The sequence below is a fragment of the Carettochelys insculpta genome, chromosome 6 (genome assembly GCF_033958435.1).
Source record: "Carettochelys insculpta isolate YL-2023 chromosome 6, ASM3395843v1, whole genome shotgun sequence".
NCBI lineage: Eukaryota > Metazoa > Chordata > Testudines > Carettochelyidae > Carettochelys > Carettochelys insculpta.
In genome coordinates, this window is record NC_134142.1 from 113,864,252 (window position 1) to 113,882,184 (window position 17,933).

Below are 17,933 nucleotides of genomic sequence, written 5' to 3' on the forward strand. Positions count from 1 at the left end.
TCAGTAGACAAAGGGTCTGGATGCTCCAAGGACTTAGTGATGGGGATATACTTATTACTGCTTGTACCCTGAGATAGGCCTGGATAGTAGTGCTTGTACTGTCAGAGTCTAGCTGTTTCAGGAAGCAGAGCCACTTTAATCATGAACAAGAGTTTCTTACATTAAAGTCAGGTGGTGGTGAGGTGCCTCAGAACTAGGAGTGTCCCTTGGGAGTGTTACCATTCTCTGTTTTACTGAGGTGGAAGCAGGTGCTTCTTTCCATTGAGGAATGGAGTGTTTGTCTTCCTACTGATAAGGAGGGAAAAGTGATGCTTCTCCTTTCCCTGTCATCAGTGTTGTTGGATGCCCTTTTTTGGGTCAAACTAAGATGCCCCTTTATTGGGGAGGCTAGCACTTCCAATCCCTTTGATGGGAGGGAGAAGTCTTATGTGCTTTCTCATTAGCAGGTAGTGGGTATCTAGTGCTTGAGGGGATGTATGGGGAAAGAAGAATAAAGATCTGTCAAAAGAAACCAGATTTGCCATGCTGTTAATAACAGGTGATCTGGTGTGCATAAAGGAGGCAGACTGAAGGCCCTTTCTGGGTCTCTGTTTGTAACAGCCCATGATGCAGATGTATTTGCTATCTTCTTTCCTCACCCACCCCTGCATCATGCTGGAATAGGCTGAATATTGAATGAGAAGACGGGTGTAGGGCTGACTTTGATCTGATGTATGCGGATAGCATATATTTGTTTATACCTGTGAAGCAAGATTTAGGCTGTACCTACTAGCCAAAGATATTAAGGAACTATATCAATGTTCCCATGTTTCCCCCTCCCTTTCAGCTGTAGGCAGGGATGTGTTTGCTCTGATACCTGTGCATTGGACCACAGCTGTTCTTAGCATCATTGTGTCTATTAATTTTAATAAAAGGCAGCCCTTTTCAAATATGGTGCTGTTTTCTGTTAGACAATTAAAGGACCTGTTCACAGAGTTGTGCATCTTGAATAGTTTAATAGAAAAGAATGATGGGAATGTTCCACAGCCTGTTGACTTGCCTTTAAACAGGCAAAACATTGGCTCAAGTTAGCTATTTTGGGGTGCCCAACTTAGCCATTTTGATCAGACCCTTCCCTTTGATTTTAGCTTGTAATGCCTCATATGCAACTGTGCTCTCCAACTTGTCTCTTCCAGAGGTGAAAAATGTTCCTATCTCAAAGTATCAAAGAGTGTGGAGTTTGGATCCAGATCCTAATTTTTAAAGAGTTGGGGATCTTTCAGAATTAGGTTTTCCCCTATTTCTAGTTTTGAAAGATTTTTATGCTGTAGTGATCTCACTTTTAAACTCTATTTGCTGACAAACAGAAGCAGACTACCAAATTTACTGTTGTACATTGACAGGCTCACTGCAATAAAACATTTGAAAAAACAGGCATTGTAATCCGCTCCTAAATTCTCTTGGTTTTGCTCATCTCCAGTAAAAGCAAGAAAGAGTTGTACTTATAACTTAACTATTTTAATAAATCTTAAACAGTTCATGGTTATTTCATTTTATCCTCAATTCGATTACATTCATGTACATTATAGTTTTATCTGCAGACAGTACACGTTATCAGTTGCATAGCTCATTCATATGGAAACTAAACCTATGGCGAGGTTTAATAAAGCATATATTTTAATAGATACTCTCTTGGCTCTCAGATTTGGCAACAATTCTTCACAGAACTGTTGAATGGACTGCTAATACAAATCCCAATAGCTGTAATTATGGGCAATTTTGTTTTCTTTATACAGAAAGGCAGAAATGGTGTATTATGCTTCTTTGCTTGCCTGTTGGTTTATTGTGTGTGCGTGTTGTTTTTTTTTTCTTTTTAAGAATTCATGTAATTCACCATACTTATACCACAATTATCATTTTCCAGTATTTTTGCTTGATTTCCTTCAACCCCTGTCAAAAGCTGATAGCTCTCCTAAAGGATTTTTTCCTCTATGCCTCCCAGTGTCCTTTTCTAACTACCTGGGCAAGTAAGTCTGAGGTGGGAAGAACATAATCCTCACAATCTAGTACTTTCTTTGCACTCATGATTTTCCCTACCTGCTGCTCTGTAATAGTTTTAGCTCTACTAGTGCTAATGATGGCCTTGTCTAAGACTTTACTTTAAGAAAATAATCCATTAGAAACATTTTAGAAAAAACATATAATGCATTGGTGTTCTTTAATATAGAAACCTTCTACTCCATTTATAGGTGCATACAATTCAATATGATGAATCATGCTATATTTGATTAAATAAACAAGTTTGGGCCCCATTCCTGCAAAGGCTTATGTGTTTGCTTAACATAATGCACTGTGCGTAATGTATGTAAACTCACAGGCTATGTTCTTTTGAAAAAACCTGCACAGCATCTACACGCAAAATGTGTTTTTTCTATATTAAATCGAAAAAAGGCAGCACTTTTTCCAGTGGCTCTCTTCCTTTCTCAGATAAGGAAGAGTGCCTTTTTCAAAAGAATCTTTCAGAAAAAAATGTGTGTAGATACTCTAGGGGCCCTTTTATTGTAACACAGGACTTGCAGTTCACTGGGCAGCCCCGTGTGCTGAGCTTCCAGTTGGCAGCTCTGTAGAGAGAGTGGACAGACTGACTGGCTCCTCTCTCAACAGAGCTGATGGCTCTTTGTCTGCTTATTGTGTGTGGCCCTAGTCTTTCCAAAGATTTTTTTCAGAAGAGATCTTCTGAAAGAACTTCTTTTCAAGGACCACTGTAGTGTAGACATAGCCATAGTATGTAAAATAAACACAAGTGTAAGTCTCTGCATGTTCCATGCCAGAATTTCTATTTAGCATTACCAAAGTTAACATGGCTAAAGGAGTAAAAAAAAAATCAAAGTTATTCCAATTTTATTACTGTCTTCTCAAACAATGAGCTGTATATGTACATTTTTTTGCCCTTCCCACTCTAAGGCTGGTGACAAAGTCAAGAGAAGTTATATACACATTTTATTGACTGCAAATTTGCCCATATCACTGTGCATGCTAAATCAAAACCCAGGTAATATAGTTTATACTTGCACTGATTGTTAAAATGTATTAATGAATTATCACTGAACAATTACTTGATTATATGTTAATTTGGGCAGGAATCTTTTCTTTTTAGTTATATATAACATCTCTAACACTGTCAGTGCTATCTAGATACTTAATAGCATTTGGAAAAACAGGAAATAAAGTAACAGATGTATTTATTAAGTTAAGTAATTTTTCAGATTTTTTTCAAAGAGTTTGTGTGTGAAATGGCCATCCCAGCTTCCTAAATGTTCATTTCTTGTATAAGATTGCTAGCTGCAACACTTACGTTATTAAAGCAGGGCATAGCGCTGTATGCATGGGAAATGGTTGTGTGTGTTTATATGTTTCGGACTGGACGTTAGTTTTATGGGTATTATTCTGCTTACTGAAGTTTTGGGTTTGACAAGACTGTTGGCAGTCAGGATCAGTTCCAAGTGAAACTGCTTCATAGTTGCTGATCCTCATCCATTGGTAGCGTTTGTGTGGGAGAATTAACTGAACATTGTTTTCCAGTGGCCAAATTCAAAAATTTAGGGAATTAATGGTCTTTACAGTTTAATTAAAACACTCCCCCACGCTCAAAGAAAGCAGCAGCATTGTATGTATGTTTAAATATGGTGACCCCACTCGAAAATCTGTTACAGGCTTTTATATTGTCATCTTCAGGTATTGACAGGCCTGGACTTTGTTCCAAAATATTTAAGACTTGGGAGGAGCACAGGGGAAGAAGAAAGGGAGGAAACTTACTTGTCATTGTGCCTTCATGAACAGGGAAACCCAGGATACTGTTGCTTCTTGTCTGTTACCATGGGGAAGAAGAAAATGGTGGAGAAGGGTGCAGGAGGGAAAAAGCTCTAGACCTTGTGGTACAGAAACTGTAAGCATTCAAGCATTTTTTTTTGAGCATTATTTCTAGCCTTTTTTGATCTTTATCAGATCAGTGGCAATATAATATGAAGTCCTGGGAAGTCTCACACATTTCAAATCCCGTGAATTCAGATCCTGCTAGTGCTCTGGACTGCATTCATGTACAATTTCTGTATAAAATACATAGATAGAAAAATAATATTTCATGCAATACTAAAACTTCTCTCCCAACATAAGTGAATGAGTATATTCCTTATCAACTGTGCTTAAGGAACTGTCAGCTTGATGGCAATTACACTGCTAAGAGATGATCTCTGTGCTCTTTTCATTTTGATCAGGGATCATTGCTGTTATTCCCTTTTTCTTGCACGACTATGAATAATAGTTGAAAAAAGCAGATAGAACTTTAAATAGCAGGATCAATCTTCTCTTGACGTCGTTTCATAATTTCTTGAAGCTCTGAATCCCCTCTGCTTTTCTGAAATGGGAATAAAACATAAGAATATGAACCTCAGAAATGGCTTATAGGTAGTACAGTATGCTAAATGGAGCTAATGTCAAGGATAGAGAGTATAAATTATTAGGCCAGCTCCTTCCAGTGGAGTATATTGTTTTGCATTGGGTGAGGATATGGCCCCATGTTTCCTACTTGTAGTTTTCACAAGATTTCTGCTTTGTTTATGCTAAAATGAGTGCTTAGCATGCCATTTACCTTGGTTAATAAAAACTGTTTTTAAAATGCCTGTGTAATAGGGTTGCTAGTCTTATTTATATGATTCCATATTAATAAGTTGTCTCAGTATATCTTACCTCCAGGTAAGATCTTTGCACTGTGATTTTACTGTATACCCTGCCTCCTTCGCTACACACCTTCTTCAATTCTTCCTTATTCAGCGAGAAAAGCTGGGCCCCTGTAAGAATGCCAAGATGCTCTACAGTCCTAGAAAAACAAAATTAAAGAAAAAGCATGCGATACAAATGATTCAGAAGGAGAAATACAGAGTGAGAAGTCAGTGAGTTTGCCCTGTCAAAACGGGAGCAAAAAACACTTTGAGATTAGGCTCTGCTTCTACATATATTTATTATTAAATATTGAATAGCACCCCATGTTTAGTTGCATACTTAATTATTATCTGTGGGTAAGATGTGTTTCAGAATTACAACCCAGTCATGGGATCCAGTTCTAATTCCACTTCTGCTGACTGCCTCTGCAGTATTGAGCAAGTCACGTAGGGCCAGATTTTTCAAAGTACCCAGGTACCTAAATGTATACATAGGATGTATGAGATTTTTTTTTTTAAAGAAGTGCCTAAGCAACTAATTCCTACTGATATTAAACAGTGGTAGGCACTTATCTTTTTCACTACCCCACAGGTGCTTTTCTGTTTCTATGCATTTAAGTACTTTTAAAAATTTGGCCATTACTCTTTGGGTGCTCCAATGTTCCCAGTTATAAAATATCTGTTTTTGCAAAGTGCTTTGAGATTCTCAGCAGTAAGGTGTTTTGCTTTGAACTAATCCTGACATCAAGATTTGAATCTACTGGGAGATGCTAACTGGGTCCTACTGACTACCGGTTTGTTTGTTCCACCTTCAATATAAGTGAGGTGGAGTGCTCCCCTCGAAAAAGTGGTATATAGAGAGTACAGTTCTCAGGGAGGAACTGAAGGAGAAGATACCAGCTGGAATTTGTGTTACATTGGTTGTCTCTTTGTCAATGAAACAAAACCCCAGGAACTCTATACAGGCTGTGCACAACATAGTAGGAACAGGGTTGAAATGTCTCTTCCGTAAGGGCTTTATAATATAAATTAAACAAATATAAGCACCCTGTAATCTAATAACATCATCAAAAACCTCCCCTCTGCTTCTTTTCAGTGAAAGCTCAGGATCATAACAGCTGTGCAGATTTACCCTCGGCTAAATGAATTTGCTTCCAGCCATGCTTTGACTTCTTCAGGGCTTGACTCAAATGTCAGGGGCACGGTAACTTGCTGAGTTTTCTCCACTTTAAAGTTTCTTGAGGGGGGTTGAACTTTACTATTTGTGAGCTTCTTCAGCAGCTCATCATTCACTTCATCCATATGGTGAATAAGTTCTGGAAAACACAGTACATTTTCAGGTGACAGACTGGAGGTGAAATTCCACCCTAAGTTACAACCAGTAGAAATCAATGGGGTTGCATGAGATACAAGTAAAGGCAGATTTGGCTCTCTTTGCAGTTCTATTAACACTATAAAATGCATACTTGACAGGATATCAGAAAAGTTTAATCACAGGGTTAACTTTTAAAGAATGTGCTTGGGTGAGCCATGACATTTTGACCATGAAACCTGCTTCAGAAACAAATTGTAAAGGAAACATTTGATGTGGCATTACTTTAGAAGCACGGCAGACATGGTGAACAAACTGTAGGTTTCTGTCATGTCCTACAGGCCCCAAAGCTAGCATCCATCTTTTCAGATTCGTTGTTCAGCTTTTTAAGTCTGAGCCTCCTTTTATGCCTGTAAATGCTATATATTGCCACAATACTGCTCCTGATAGAGGAAATGCACAATTAGGCTGGTTTTAGTTTCAGATCATTGGCTGAGGATCAGTGCTGCAGTTACTTGCTCCTAAGATGAATGAGTGAGTGACTGACTAAGAAAACAAATAGACAGGAACAGTTTAGGAACAGTAGGACAGTAAAGAAGAAGAAGAAATCTGCTAGAACCCTATACAAACAAACAAATAACACAATGGAGGAAGCTTCTCCATTTATGTTCCAGCATTGCAGTGCCAAGTGCTGTTGATTGTGAATTATGAAAAAATACTGCACATTTGAATTGTGGTGAATGGTAAGAACCCTGATACTATGCACCTACGTTCTTTGGCATCATGAGAGGAGTTCCCAGTTAACATTTCACTTCCCCATTTATCACCAGCATAGCTAGCAGGAAGTCTGTAAGAAGGACTGGTAGGGCCCATTCCTCTTGAAGTCAGGTCTCCTTTGTGCATCTGGTTAGAATAAATAATGAAAAGGATTTTATTAAGTAAAATATTTTTTCAGCATTATTAAATATTTTCCCCCCACAACAGTAGTGAATTAAAGTACAGTACAGTGGGCCAGGTCATCTGCTGTTCTGTAAACTGATCCAGTTCTCTTGGAAGTTAACTTGTAATCATGTGAAATTGACTTGACGAGCTTCATTGAGTTCTGTGATTTACACCATCCAGTGAAATTTAACCAAGGATCTTCATAAGCAGAGGCATGAATATTCACATACTATTGTCACCATGTGAGTCAGGTTGAATGAAGGCCTCGCTGTTGTGTTTCTAAGTCATGCCACACTCAGCGTGATTATGTATGTATGGCCCCACAAAGATCAAAATTAATTGTTTTAATAACTTTCCCACAAAACTTTTTAAAAGATACAAATTGACAGTGCTGTCAACTCCCATGATTTTATGATGACCTTTGCAATAGTGAATGGTTTTCTTAAAGTTCACACTCTAGCTGTTGTGATTTTGTAAGCATATTAGTTTTTAATGAAAAAACTGCCTTATGACCATGTTGAAAACCTGCAAATATGACCTGAGTGCCCCCTAAGGCTGAGAATCCATACATCAAAGAAAATGTATATCTTTACAGCTTATGTTTTTAAGTAAATCTCATTCTACTCCAGCCTATCTCATCTTTCTCTCTATGGTATCTGAGGCATGACCATGTTTCGTGAATGCTTGGGGCTGACAATACTGAATTGACTGTCTGTAGGTCACTTTCCACTCCTATTTCAGCTACATAATTAATCTTTTTACACAAGCTTGGTAAGAGCCTTTTATCAGTACATGAAGTTCTTGATGGCGTGGCCATATAATCATAGCAAAAATCATTGCATTTAAAACTCTAAAGCATGTGAACTTCTCATCTGACCCAGTTTTAAGAGATGGGATTAGATCAGCTAAGCAGGTGGCAATTTGTGACTACTGACTAAGAATTGCACGCCTCCTGTTATTTTTGTCATCCCTGACCCGCTTCTTTGTGTCACCCACAAACAAGAAGTGCTGAGCACCCTCAACTCCAGGTCACATCAATGAGAGCCACAGGGGTTTTGCCATCATGAAATCTGACCTTTAATCATTTTAACCCAGATCCTTAATGGTATTGAGGCACTTGGTTGCCACTGGTTTCAGTGAGAGTTGAGTGCCTAAACCCTTTGTGAATCTGGGGCTTTCTGCCTGTTCTGTCATATGTTATTAGGCTTAAGGGGCAAGGTGGGAATGGGGCCTACTTCTGTGCCCCCAGCTGTGGCAGGACCAAGGATGGAAGGGGTGAGGCCTAGGGCAGTCAGCCCTTAGCACTGCTCAGACTGGGGTGGTGCTCCAATGCTTCTTCCCGTCATGGTGCTGCACAGACTGGTGAAGCAGTGTTGCTCTGGCATTTGAAAGAGGCCCAGTGCTCTGGCTGCTGTCACTGCCAAGTAGCACTGGTGGCAGCCAGAGGTTTGGGTCTCTGTGCAACTGCCCTTTTTGTTGTCCCACCCCTCCAGCAAGCTTGGGTAGCATTTGCATCTCCACATTACTTTGAAATCCTTGAATGGAAGGCTAGAGATAAGCAAAATGTCTGCAAGCTAGTGGAAGAGGCTACCTGGCTCAGGAACAAAACCAAAGGCCTTGCTCTCTATTGTTCTGCACCTTGAACAGGCATTTCAACCAGTGTAACGTGGTTGCGAAACGTCACCAGGTCAGAGTTGGTAGCATTTTACTCCCACATTCCACAGGGGTCAATGACAAAATAGCACAGAGCAATGGTGACTCAGGCCTTTTGCTAAGTAAATATGGCTATTTCCTGGTGGTGTAGGGTAGGAAGGAGAAAACAATTGTGTAGTGTCCTTGTACGTAGAGAGAAAAATCCTGTCTCAGGCTATAATTTAAACCTCTAGCAAATGGGGGTGCAGCTGTATCTCCTCCAAGTGCCCAGAAGTGTTTTTCAGAGGTTTCTGACTTTTCTCTGAAAGTGTAATTGGGTCTTCATGATGAAGCTTTACTTTATCACTTCACCGTCCACACCAGGTGTGAGATGTCTAAGTAGAGCATTAATTTCCAACTTGTGAGGACAGCACAGCTCATGAAAACCTATGCAGTCAGGGAGAGGATGTCTTAAAACAGGAGGCAGACAAGATACAGCCCGTGGGCTGAATCTGACCCATGAAGACTTTTCATCCCCCTGCGCCCCCTCCCAGGCAATAGGAATGGGGACATTTGCTGAGGACTGGGGCAGTGTGAAGATTTCCCAGCTGCACAGAGAGCTGCATGGAGTGGTATGGGGCTGCTAGCAAGCCTAGAAGCTTGCCTGACAGTGCTGCTGGCCAGGAGCTGCTCAGGTGAGCACCTCCCGGCTACAGCCTGCCGCCACCTCCTCTGCCCCCAACTCCTTACCAGACTCTTCACCCCTTCCCCAGGCCAGAAACCTCTCCTGCATCTCTGCTCCCTCCTGCACCTTGTACTCAGCTCTCTTGCCACAGATGACCACCCCAAACTCTTTGGTTCCCCACCCTGCAGCCACAACTCCCTCTTAGACCCTGTACCCACTCCTGCACCCCTCCCCAGCCCAGAATCCTCTCCTTTGCCTATACCCCCTCTTGGATACTGCATCCTAATACCCTGCCCAGGTCACAAATCCCTTTCAGACCCCACAGCCTATCCTGCATCCCAGTCCCTTACCCTGAGCTCCCTTCCGCATCCAACCTCCACTCCAGACCCCATACTCCCTCCATAGAAAAATGTGGCCCTTGACTACTTACCAAAACCTTGGAGTGGCCTCCCCCTCAAAAATGATTGCCCACCCTATCTTATAAGGCCTATCTGTATCCCCTTCCCCTTTCCTTAATGCCTACTGAAGCTGACCGTGAACAGAGACTCATTCTACACTGCAGCTGATCACCAGTTAAAATCACCTGAGTATACAACTGTTCATAATCTTCCTGTTGCACCACATCTAGGATATTATATGGAACATAACCAGCCTGCCCACTCCGATTTAGCAGCTTCCACCACTGCTTATTATCTTCCAACACCTGTGAGGGAAAAAGTAATTCAGCTAGTAAGACAATTCAGCATTCATGACACACAAAAAATAACAAAAATCTCAAATCTTCCAATGGGTTTGCAGTGGAAAAAGCACACATAGTAGTATGGTAGCCTAGTAATACAGGCAACAAAACTGCAACAGATTCATGTAACTTTAAATTCAAGTGCAATATTAATAAACACTCCCTGGAAAGGATTGATTGTAAAAAATCATGATAAGGGCTGATTGGACAGCAATTTGGAGGGAAAATGTATCCAGTATCGGAAAGGCAGCTGTGTTAGTCTGTATCTTCAAAAACAACAAGAAGTCCTATGGCACCTTATAGACTAACAGATATTTTGGAGCATAATCTTTTGTAGGCAAAGACCTGCTTCATCCAGTGTCATTAGGAAACCCCCAAGTCCTTAATTTCCCTTTTTTTTAAGGCTTTAGTAGATGATTGTGAGCATGGTGTCCAGAAACACTTGCCTTGCTTTTGCATTTTTTTTGAAGTTCTTTAACAATTAATCCTGCCAGAAGTAGAGAAAAGTGCTTGCATGATTTTCTTATAACTTGATTACAGCTTATCTATTACATAAATAGGACATAGAAAATATCAGAGTATCTTCCTCTTCGGGACATCACCTGTCTCATTTTATAGGCTTGTTCTTTTTCGAGCTCTGATTCAAAAATATCATGTGTTCAGGGAAGAAAGCTGTCCTTAACCCAATGATTTCTGAACCACACACTTGTGCTTCAGTGTCGATTTGCATTATGTTTCTAATATAATTATATTTGACAAACCAGGTTTTAAAGTTTCAGTTTTCCTACTCTACAAATTCGCTAATCCAATATGATGCAAATAAATCCAGATATATATTTAACAGAAGCCTGTCTCTTAACCCAACCTACTCTCAACATGTAGACTAAAGTTATATCATGTATTTTGTGAGAGTGAACTGTGTCATGAGAGAGACTGCTGTAGGTTAAAAGTTCTTTGATAGATTTTTAATAGAAAATAGTTTCCAAGTTCACTATCACACTGAAATTTTAAGGTGGAAGGACCATTCATGCACCAGTGAATCATAGTGGGGTCACTCACATGCTTAAAGCTGAGTATATTAAGCAAAGGTTTAAATGCTCTGCTGCCTTCAGGTCAGAGTGCTCACTGTTGCAAGACAGAGCCCTATGCTTGGAAATTGGGGTTAGTATTCTGTCAAATGTTTTACTATAATGATATCGTCTTTTTTTTGTAGCTATTTTTTTAAAACAGTGTAGTCTCAAATCTCAGCTAAGTCAATTTTTAAGATGCTAGAAGAGTACTAGTCTTCCTGCCCTTACTCAGGTTTAAAGCTTACTATCCAAAATAAATTTATTATTGTCATTCAGAACTTCTAGAGGAAAATTCTTCGGGACTTTTCAATCGCTTGGTGCAGCTTCTTTCCCTCTCCAGAAAGTAGGGACTAAATAACTTTGCTCCTAAGTTTATTAATTTACCTCCAGGATTTCATCCTTGAGCACTGAGAGTTCATTGGCATTTCGAGCAGTGAAATCATAGCAGATTTTGGCATATTTCTTCAGTGGGGCCATCACTGGTGGCTCAAAATTCCTTCAAGAGACAAAAGGAGGTTATAACCCGGGCTCCTCTAACAGCCATGTCCATAAAGGCAGAGCTCAATGAACTGACGCTTATAGTAACTATGTTAGCACTCATCTAAAGACTATTGATGAGAAAATGGCCCAGGCCAAGTCTCATTTATTTGTGACTAGGAAGTGTATAAGTTTTGATCATGTTGCAATAAAAATTACTGCACAAATGGAAAGCTCAGGCTTGTACCCAGTAACTAGTGCACAGCTGTGAGGCTGATGTAAACAGACTGATACAAAAAAACAACTTTTCTCTCCAAATAGCAGTTTCTATGCTGCAGTGAGGACTAAAGCACATCTACACTGGCAATTAAACCACAAAATTTTTGTCATTCAGAGGTGCTTACCTCACCACTTCCCAAAAGGCAAAAAGTTTTACTGTGGCAAGTGCCAGTGTGAACAGCATGTTATCAGTCAGAGCACTCTCCTGCAGACAATACAAATGCTACTCACTGGGAATATAAATATTCTACTGACAAAAGAGCTGACAACAGCAGCTACCCTGCCTGACTTCTAGCAATATGGATGTATTGCTAAAAGCTGTGTAGTGCAGACAAAGGCTAAGGAAACACTGAGACACAGAGAACCCTTGAATATACTGTACTGAAACAAAATTATAATAGCCAGCCCACCAGAGCGTGTTAGCTGTTCATGACATAAATCAGCATAGATTTAATATGCCATGGTATTCTGGGTAGCCATTTATACATGTGCAAAATGGGTGTAAAACACTACCACTCTCATATGGCTGAATGACATCTCAAGGCAGAAGCAGGCTCCTTTGTTTGGGGAAGGGGAACCTGCCATGCGTAAATGGCATAAATAAGACCCCGAAAGATGTTTTCTCTGTGGATCTTCAGTTCGGTGTAACTATGCAGTACAGATGGCTGGGCACTTTCTGTCCTTTTAGCAAGTGTAAAATGAGTGGGCCAAATTCTCTTCCATTGATGAGTGACAGCCAGCTGAGAATCTGACCCAGCCTTGCTAGTGTCACCCAAATATTATTCTAGCTTTGCTTCCCTGGCATAGACATATGTTCTTGATCTGTTTGTCTAGATATTGACTCAAGCCCACTGCATGGTTTGGAGTAAATAGCAATAATTCTTCCCCCAATGGCGTGTTTCCCCCAAGATCCTAACTTTGGATTGGCTCATAACCAGCATGTTCTTTTGGACACTTCCTCGGTGTCTCTTGTTTGTTTGTGGGTTTTACTGTTCTAAAATGTCCCAGCCTGCTCTTCTCTTCCCTGCCCTGCCCTCAAACCAGCAACTGGAAAATCTGTGTCAGGTGCAAAAGATGATGCCTCTTAAAATGTAGCATATAACCATATATTTATGTGACCATTAGCCTACAGAGAGCTAGCTATGAGGTCTGCTGGGAGATGTTGCCTCTAGTCTTGCTGGCTTGGATCAGGCAATAAATTATCATAATATTATAGCCTTGTACGGTATGTCAGTCACAAGTCTGTAGTTCTGGCTGGGGTTGGGAATCAATCCGCTGACAGCCTGAATACACTAGACAGAAAAGGGAACGCTAACTTTTCCAAGCAGCTGCCCTGAAGGCAGGGAGAGGGAGGAATGTTTGAGTTGTACTTCTGTAGCATGCCAGCTGCAAAGTGAGTCACCAAAGGGAAGGGCAGGGACTTGAGGAGTTTTAAGTCTTCAGCCCACCATTAACTAGCTACACTAGAACTTTTGCTGGTATAGCAATGCTAAGAAGCTGGTGTGTGGGTGTTTGTGAGAGACACAGGCACATGCACATTTTTATACTAGTAAAAGCCCTCCTCTGTTTGCCTGGATAGCTTGTTTGCTCAAGTTATGTATATATGTTTGCCAGAACAAGCTTTATTTACACTAGTAGGATGGTATCAGCAAAACTTCTGTATCATAGACACACCTGGTTCTGATTCATGAAAGCATTTTAAGCATATGCTTAACCTGGAATCAAGGCCTATGTGACTACAACTGGGTCATGGATGCCGCTAAATATATTACCATCTGAAAAGTGGCTAAGGTGGTAAAACCAGAGAAAAGTGTGGAATTTCCTGTGGGAATTTCACTTGTGGGAATTTCCTGATAAAAGAATTAAATGTCCGTAAGAAAAAGTTCTCATGCCCCGAAGCAAGCCACATGCTTTTCTTGGGCATGGGCTTGGCTTCATGTGCAACATTGCAGCAGTGCAGCTGTGCACCACTATAGAGCTTAAGAGAAGACAGTTGTGTGCTAACAAGAGAGCTTGTCTGGTTGGCATAGTTAATTCATCTTCTCTATACCAATGGCAGAAACTCTCCCATTGTTCTAGTGCTGTCTGCACGGGGGTTATGTGGATATAACTGTGCCACTCAGGCACGTGGATTTTTTCATGCCTCTGAGCAAGGTAGTTATACCAATATTTTGCAGTGTGGCCCTGTCCTCAGTCTACACTAGAGTTTCTAATGTGGAAAGTGACCATCTGTCCTGTTTTTGGCAGGATGGTCCCGTATTTGGGATGCCAAAAGGGCGTCCTGACTTATTTTATAAAAGGGACTAATTGTCCTGTATTTGCTGTGCAGGCGCAGCTGCCTGCTGAAGAGCATGTACTGTACATCAATAGGTGCTTTCCGCAAGAGAGGGTGCCAGCAGGTTAGCTACCTTCCCCTTCCCTGAGGCTTGGGGGAGGGGAGTGTGCCCCGGCTGCTTTGACCCGCTGCTTCCCTGAGGCTTGGGGAAGGGGAGAGGGGAGCGACCCCCCTCCCCCCCCGTCCCCGTGCCCTATGCAGCCATGGGAGATCTGGTCACCCTACTAGTGTGCAAATTGATTTCTGCTCTGTTGGAACTAGCTCACATAGTTGATGAGATCTGAACTTCCTCAGACTCCAGTGTATGGGTTTTAAAGGGAGCATGGGAGGAGAGTGAGGGGGATATCGCATTTGGCTTTCTGGTTTGGTCCACTAAAATGAATTCTGAATCCTGATATTCAAATCAGACTGAGATCTGAGCTTTTCCCAAGTTGTGATCTGGGGCTTGAGCTCTGCAGTTCTGTTGTTGGCCCATCCTCATCTCCATGCCAGCAGTTTTAAAATCACAACTTATAGTATGTGTAAAACAGATACTAGAATAGGATGTTGTGGTAATAATAAATGCTTGCCTGTTGTATAGAGCTGTTGGATTTTTTAAAAAAACATAGCATTTCATTGAGAATATTTTGAGGAAAGTTTCAGTTTGTTGATGGAACAGGGAGAAATCCTTAAACAATTTGGTTTGCCAAAAATCAAATAAAAATTCCAAGTTGAAACAAAACATTTAATTAAAATAAAAATGTTGTTGAAGTCACACTTTTTAAAAAGTACTGTGTTATGTAAAACCAGAAATCTCATCAGAAAAATCTCAACTGGCTGTAGCTCTTAGCGTGTATTTAGTTCTTAAAAGTGTTTTCCTCTAAATACGTAATAGTAGAGGGAATGACTGTGAAGGTGCAAACTAACTTCTCTGGCCATCCAACTGATGTGCTTGTAAAAGATTGTGACAAAGAATCCCAAACACAGGTTAATATGCGAGGAAACAGAACTTCCATCAATTGAAAAGCATATTGACTGACAAAATCAGCTGATAGTTCTTCCCCTATTAAGATGAAATACACTTGGGTGTAACCCATTTCCTCACATACACGCTAATTAAAATGTGTTTCAGGCAGGCACTATATACATGAATAATAATTTGACTGGTGATAGACATCTCTAGATGTGGGCAACTAGCAACAATTAATGATGGCAAAGAGATGTCAAAAGCGGGGGCGGAAATATCTTAGTATTTATCTTTTTTATTGTGATAATGCCCGAAGGCCACCAATCCAGGATGAAGTCTTCATTTTGCTAAGCGCTGGTGATGGTAGATTACCTGTTTACAGGCTGAGTAACACCTTGTTTAAAGGCATCCACTGGCTGTGTTTGATCAGGTGTCTGGCCACGTTTTAACGATGAACTACGATGGGGATGTCCATTGGCTGATGAGAGCTGTAAAGGTAAAATACAGTTGCAGTGTTACTGAGAGAGTAATTCTGCATCAGCAAGAGGAAGGTGGTAGTTATAAAATTTTCATTACCTGTGGTCTTTAAATCAAAACAGTATTGGATGTTTTTCAAAAAGAAGTGCTGGAGATGAAGCACTTGCTATTTTGCTTGTTCATAGGTTGCTTACTAAGCTGGGAAGAATAATTCCCTCCCCTGGGTGAAATGCTAAGGCCTGTGTTATTCACGTCACGCTTGCTGATCACAGTAATCACTTTTGGCCTTAAAATCCAGGAATGTGTTTGTGTGTCTGTCATTTATTCAGATTAGTAAGAGCGAATTCAGCTCTTGATCGACCCATTTACTGTATTTCAGACTCCCATCACAAACTTCATCGTAGCACCATTAGGTCAACTTCTAGTCTGTATATTTGGGAAGCACCTGATGGCACTATCAACCCTGAAGTATGGTTTGATTCTTTGTGTGCAGCTGCAGAAGCCAGGCTACTGTAGATGATAACTGGATTTCTGAATTAAAATATTGCTGCTGATGGCTTCTTCAGGGTTTGCTTGCCAGACTAATGGTAAAGCAGAAGGCCAACGTTCTCTAACCAAAGCCTGTTACTTTCAGGAAGACCCAAAAATAACTTGTTAAGAGAGTTACAGGGTTACAGCAGTGTGACAAGCTAGTGTGCTGCACAATAGCAGGCCTCTTCTCTGTGCAATGTATACACTATGGGTAAGTCTATGGTAAAAGAAATACCACTGCAGTGAGACTTGGAGGACAAGTCTACAGACTCAGGCTTGCACTACAGCCATAAAAACAGCAGGGCAGATTCTCCTGCTTGTATTCTGAAAATCAGCAAGGGGGATGGGTGGGTTTCTGAGCCCAAGTGAGAATATCTGCATGGGTATTTTTAGTGCCAGACTATGAGTCTGAATCTGTGTAGCCAGGCTGGGAGTCTCATGGCTGCTGGTTTTTGGTTTGGGGAGCATGCTTTTGTAGTGCAGACATACCCCAAGAGATCTGTACTGGCAGCAGGGAGTTAGGAACTTGGGTTCTAACCCAACCAAGCCACTGACTCTTTGCACCTGATTTGCTTCTCCACTGGTTTTATGATGGTGTAACTCCATTGAATTCAGTAGCGTTTCACTGCAGTAATAGAGTACCTGACTTGACTCTGCTGACAAACAGCAAGTATCTCACTGTATACCTGGCATTTGTCCCTGAGGGTTAGCTTTCAAAAACAGGACTAGATCTCTCGCTGGTGTAGCCAGGGATCACTCAATAGGCTTTGGCAGAGGATCTGGCCTGCAGGCTGAGTAAGTCTATAGAAAAGAAAGATGACTCGATGTGTGAGACCTACCTCTTCTTGTAAATGTCCAATGTCTACTTCCCATGGGGCTCCGTGGAAGATTTCCAGGGGTGGCTCCCACCCATTGCGGAACTTTGGGATGTAAGGTGGGACAACAGACTCTCTAGGCCATTCCGCTCTTAGAACATAGGAGGGAAAAACAGAGTGAGATCCTCAAATGATACACTTCTAGGACCCAAGTTCCCATTGTCCTACGCCTGGTGACATCACTTACATCAGCACCAGGGGTGTACATAGACATAGGGGTGCAGGACAACAGTGAATCAGGCCCCTAGTTTTCCAACCAATTGGACAAAATCCTGCTTTTATGCTCAGTCCCCCCAGCAGGCTACAGAAGTGAAATGCTGCTCTGAATTGTTCTTAGAATTTGGAAAGCTGCTGATTGCTTTTTGCCCTAGCCTAACTCTCACCTGGATCTGGTCCATGCGTCTCCCAGGGACTCCCAGATCATCATCTCTTTCGGCGTCAGGTGTCCTTTCAGGAAATCAGTGGCGTCTTTGGAGAGAAGCGGGCTGAGGACAGACTTCGCTAGTTCAGGGCCCCCACAGCTCTGGATGATCTAGATCACACACACACACAATGCCAGTTACAAACTTTCACCTCAGTAACAAATCTCACAATCTTAAACTGAAATTCAATTTCTCTGGCTTCTCGTTGAAACTGGGAATCTCACATGGCATTTCAATGCAGATATTGCTTGAAATCTGGGACCCAGAGCCACTCCACATTGAAATCATTTTTTTCTCACTCCTAGAGGCCCTAAGTCTGAAAAGGCTCACAACCCTAAGTGAATATCTTGATGAGCCACGTTCAAGGTTGGAATTAAACCTGAACCTAGACGAGTGTTTTGCTGCTTACAGGTTTGGCTGTGAATTTCTTTGTGCAGTTTTGCTCAGTAGTCAGAATCTCCGTATGCTCTTTGCAAGTGCATAAATTAAAAACAGAAGCATGTGGCGGGTGTCT

At 41.2% G+C, this 17,933-nt stretch overlaps 1 protein-coding gene across 2 annotated transcripts in view; it reads right to left on the reverse strand.

The window, feature by feature from the left end:
• Nucleotides 1–1,360: 1,360 nt before the first annotated feature.
• The window catches only part of EPS8L2 (EPS8 signaling adaptor L2), a 118,622-nt gene continuing 102,049 nt past the window's right edge, over nt 1,361–17,933 (reverse strand). For both annotated transcript variants that reach the window (XM_074997875.1, XM_074997874.1), the window contains 9 exons: nt 17,381–17,529; nt 16,962–17,088; nt 15,487–15,602; nt 11,462–11,573; nt 9,852–9,971; nt 6,780–6,912; nt 5,830–6,013; nt 4,726–4,855; nt 1,361–4,393 (listed from right to left, as the gene is read on the reverse strand). In XM_074997875.1, the coding sequence (XP_074853976.1) occupies nt 4,322–4,393; nt 4,726–4,855; nt 5,830–6,013; nt 6,780–6,912; nt 9,852–9,971; nt 11,462–11,573; nt 15,487–15,602; nt 16,962–17,088; nt 17,381–17,529 (1,143 nt within the window). In that variant the 3' untranslated portion in view covers nt 1,361–4,321. The remainder of the gene's footprint in view (nt 4,394–4,725; nt 4,856–5,829; nt 6,014–6,779; nt 6,913–9,851; nt 9,972–11,461; nt 11,574–15,486; nt 15,603–16,961; nt 17,089–17,380; nt 17,530–17,933) is intronic.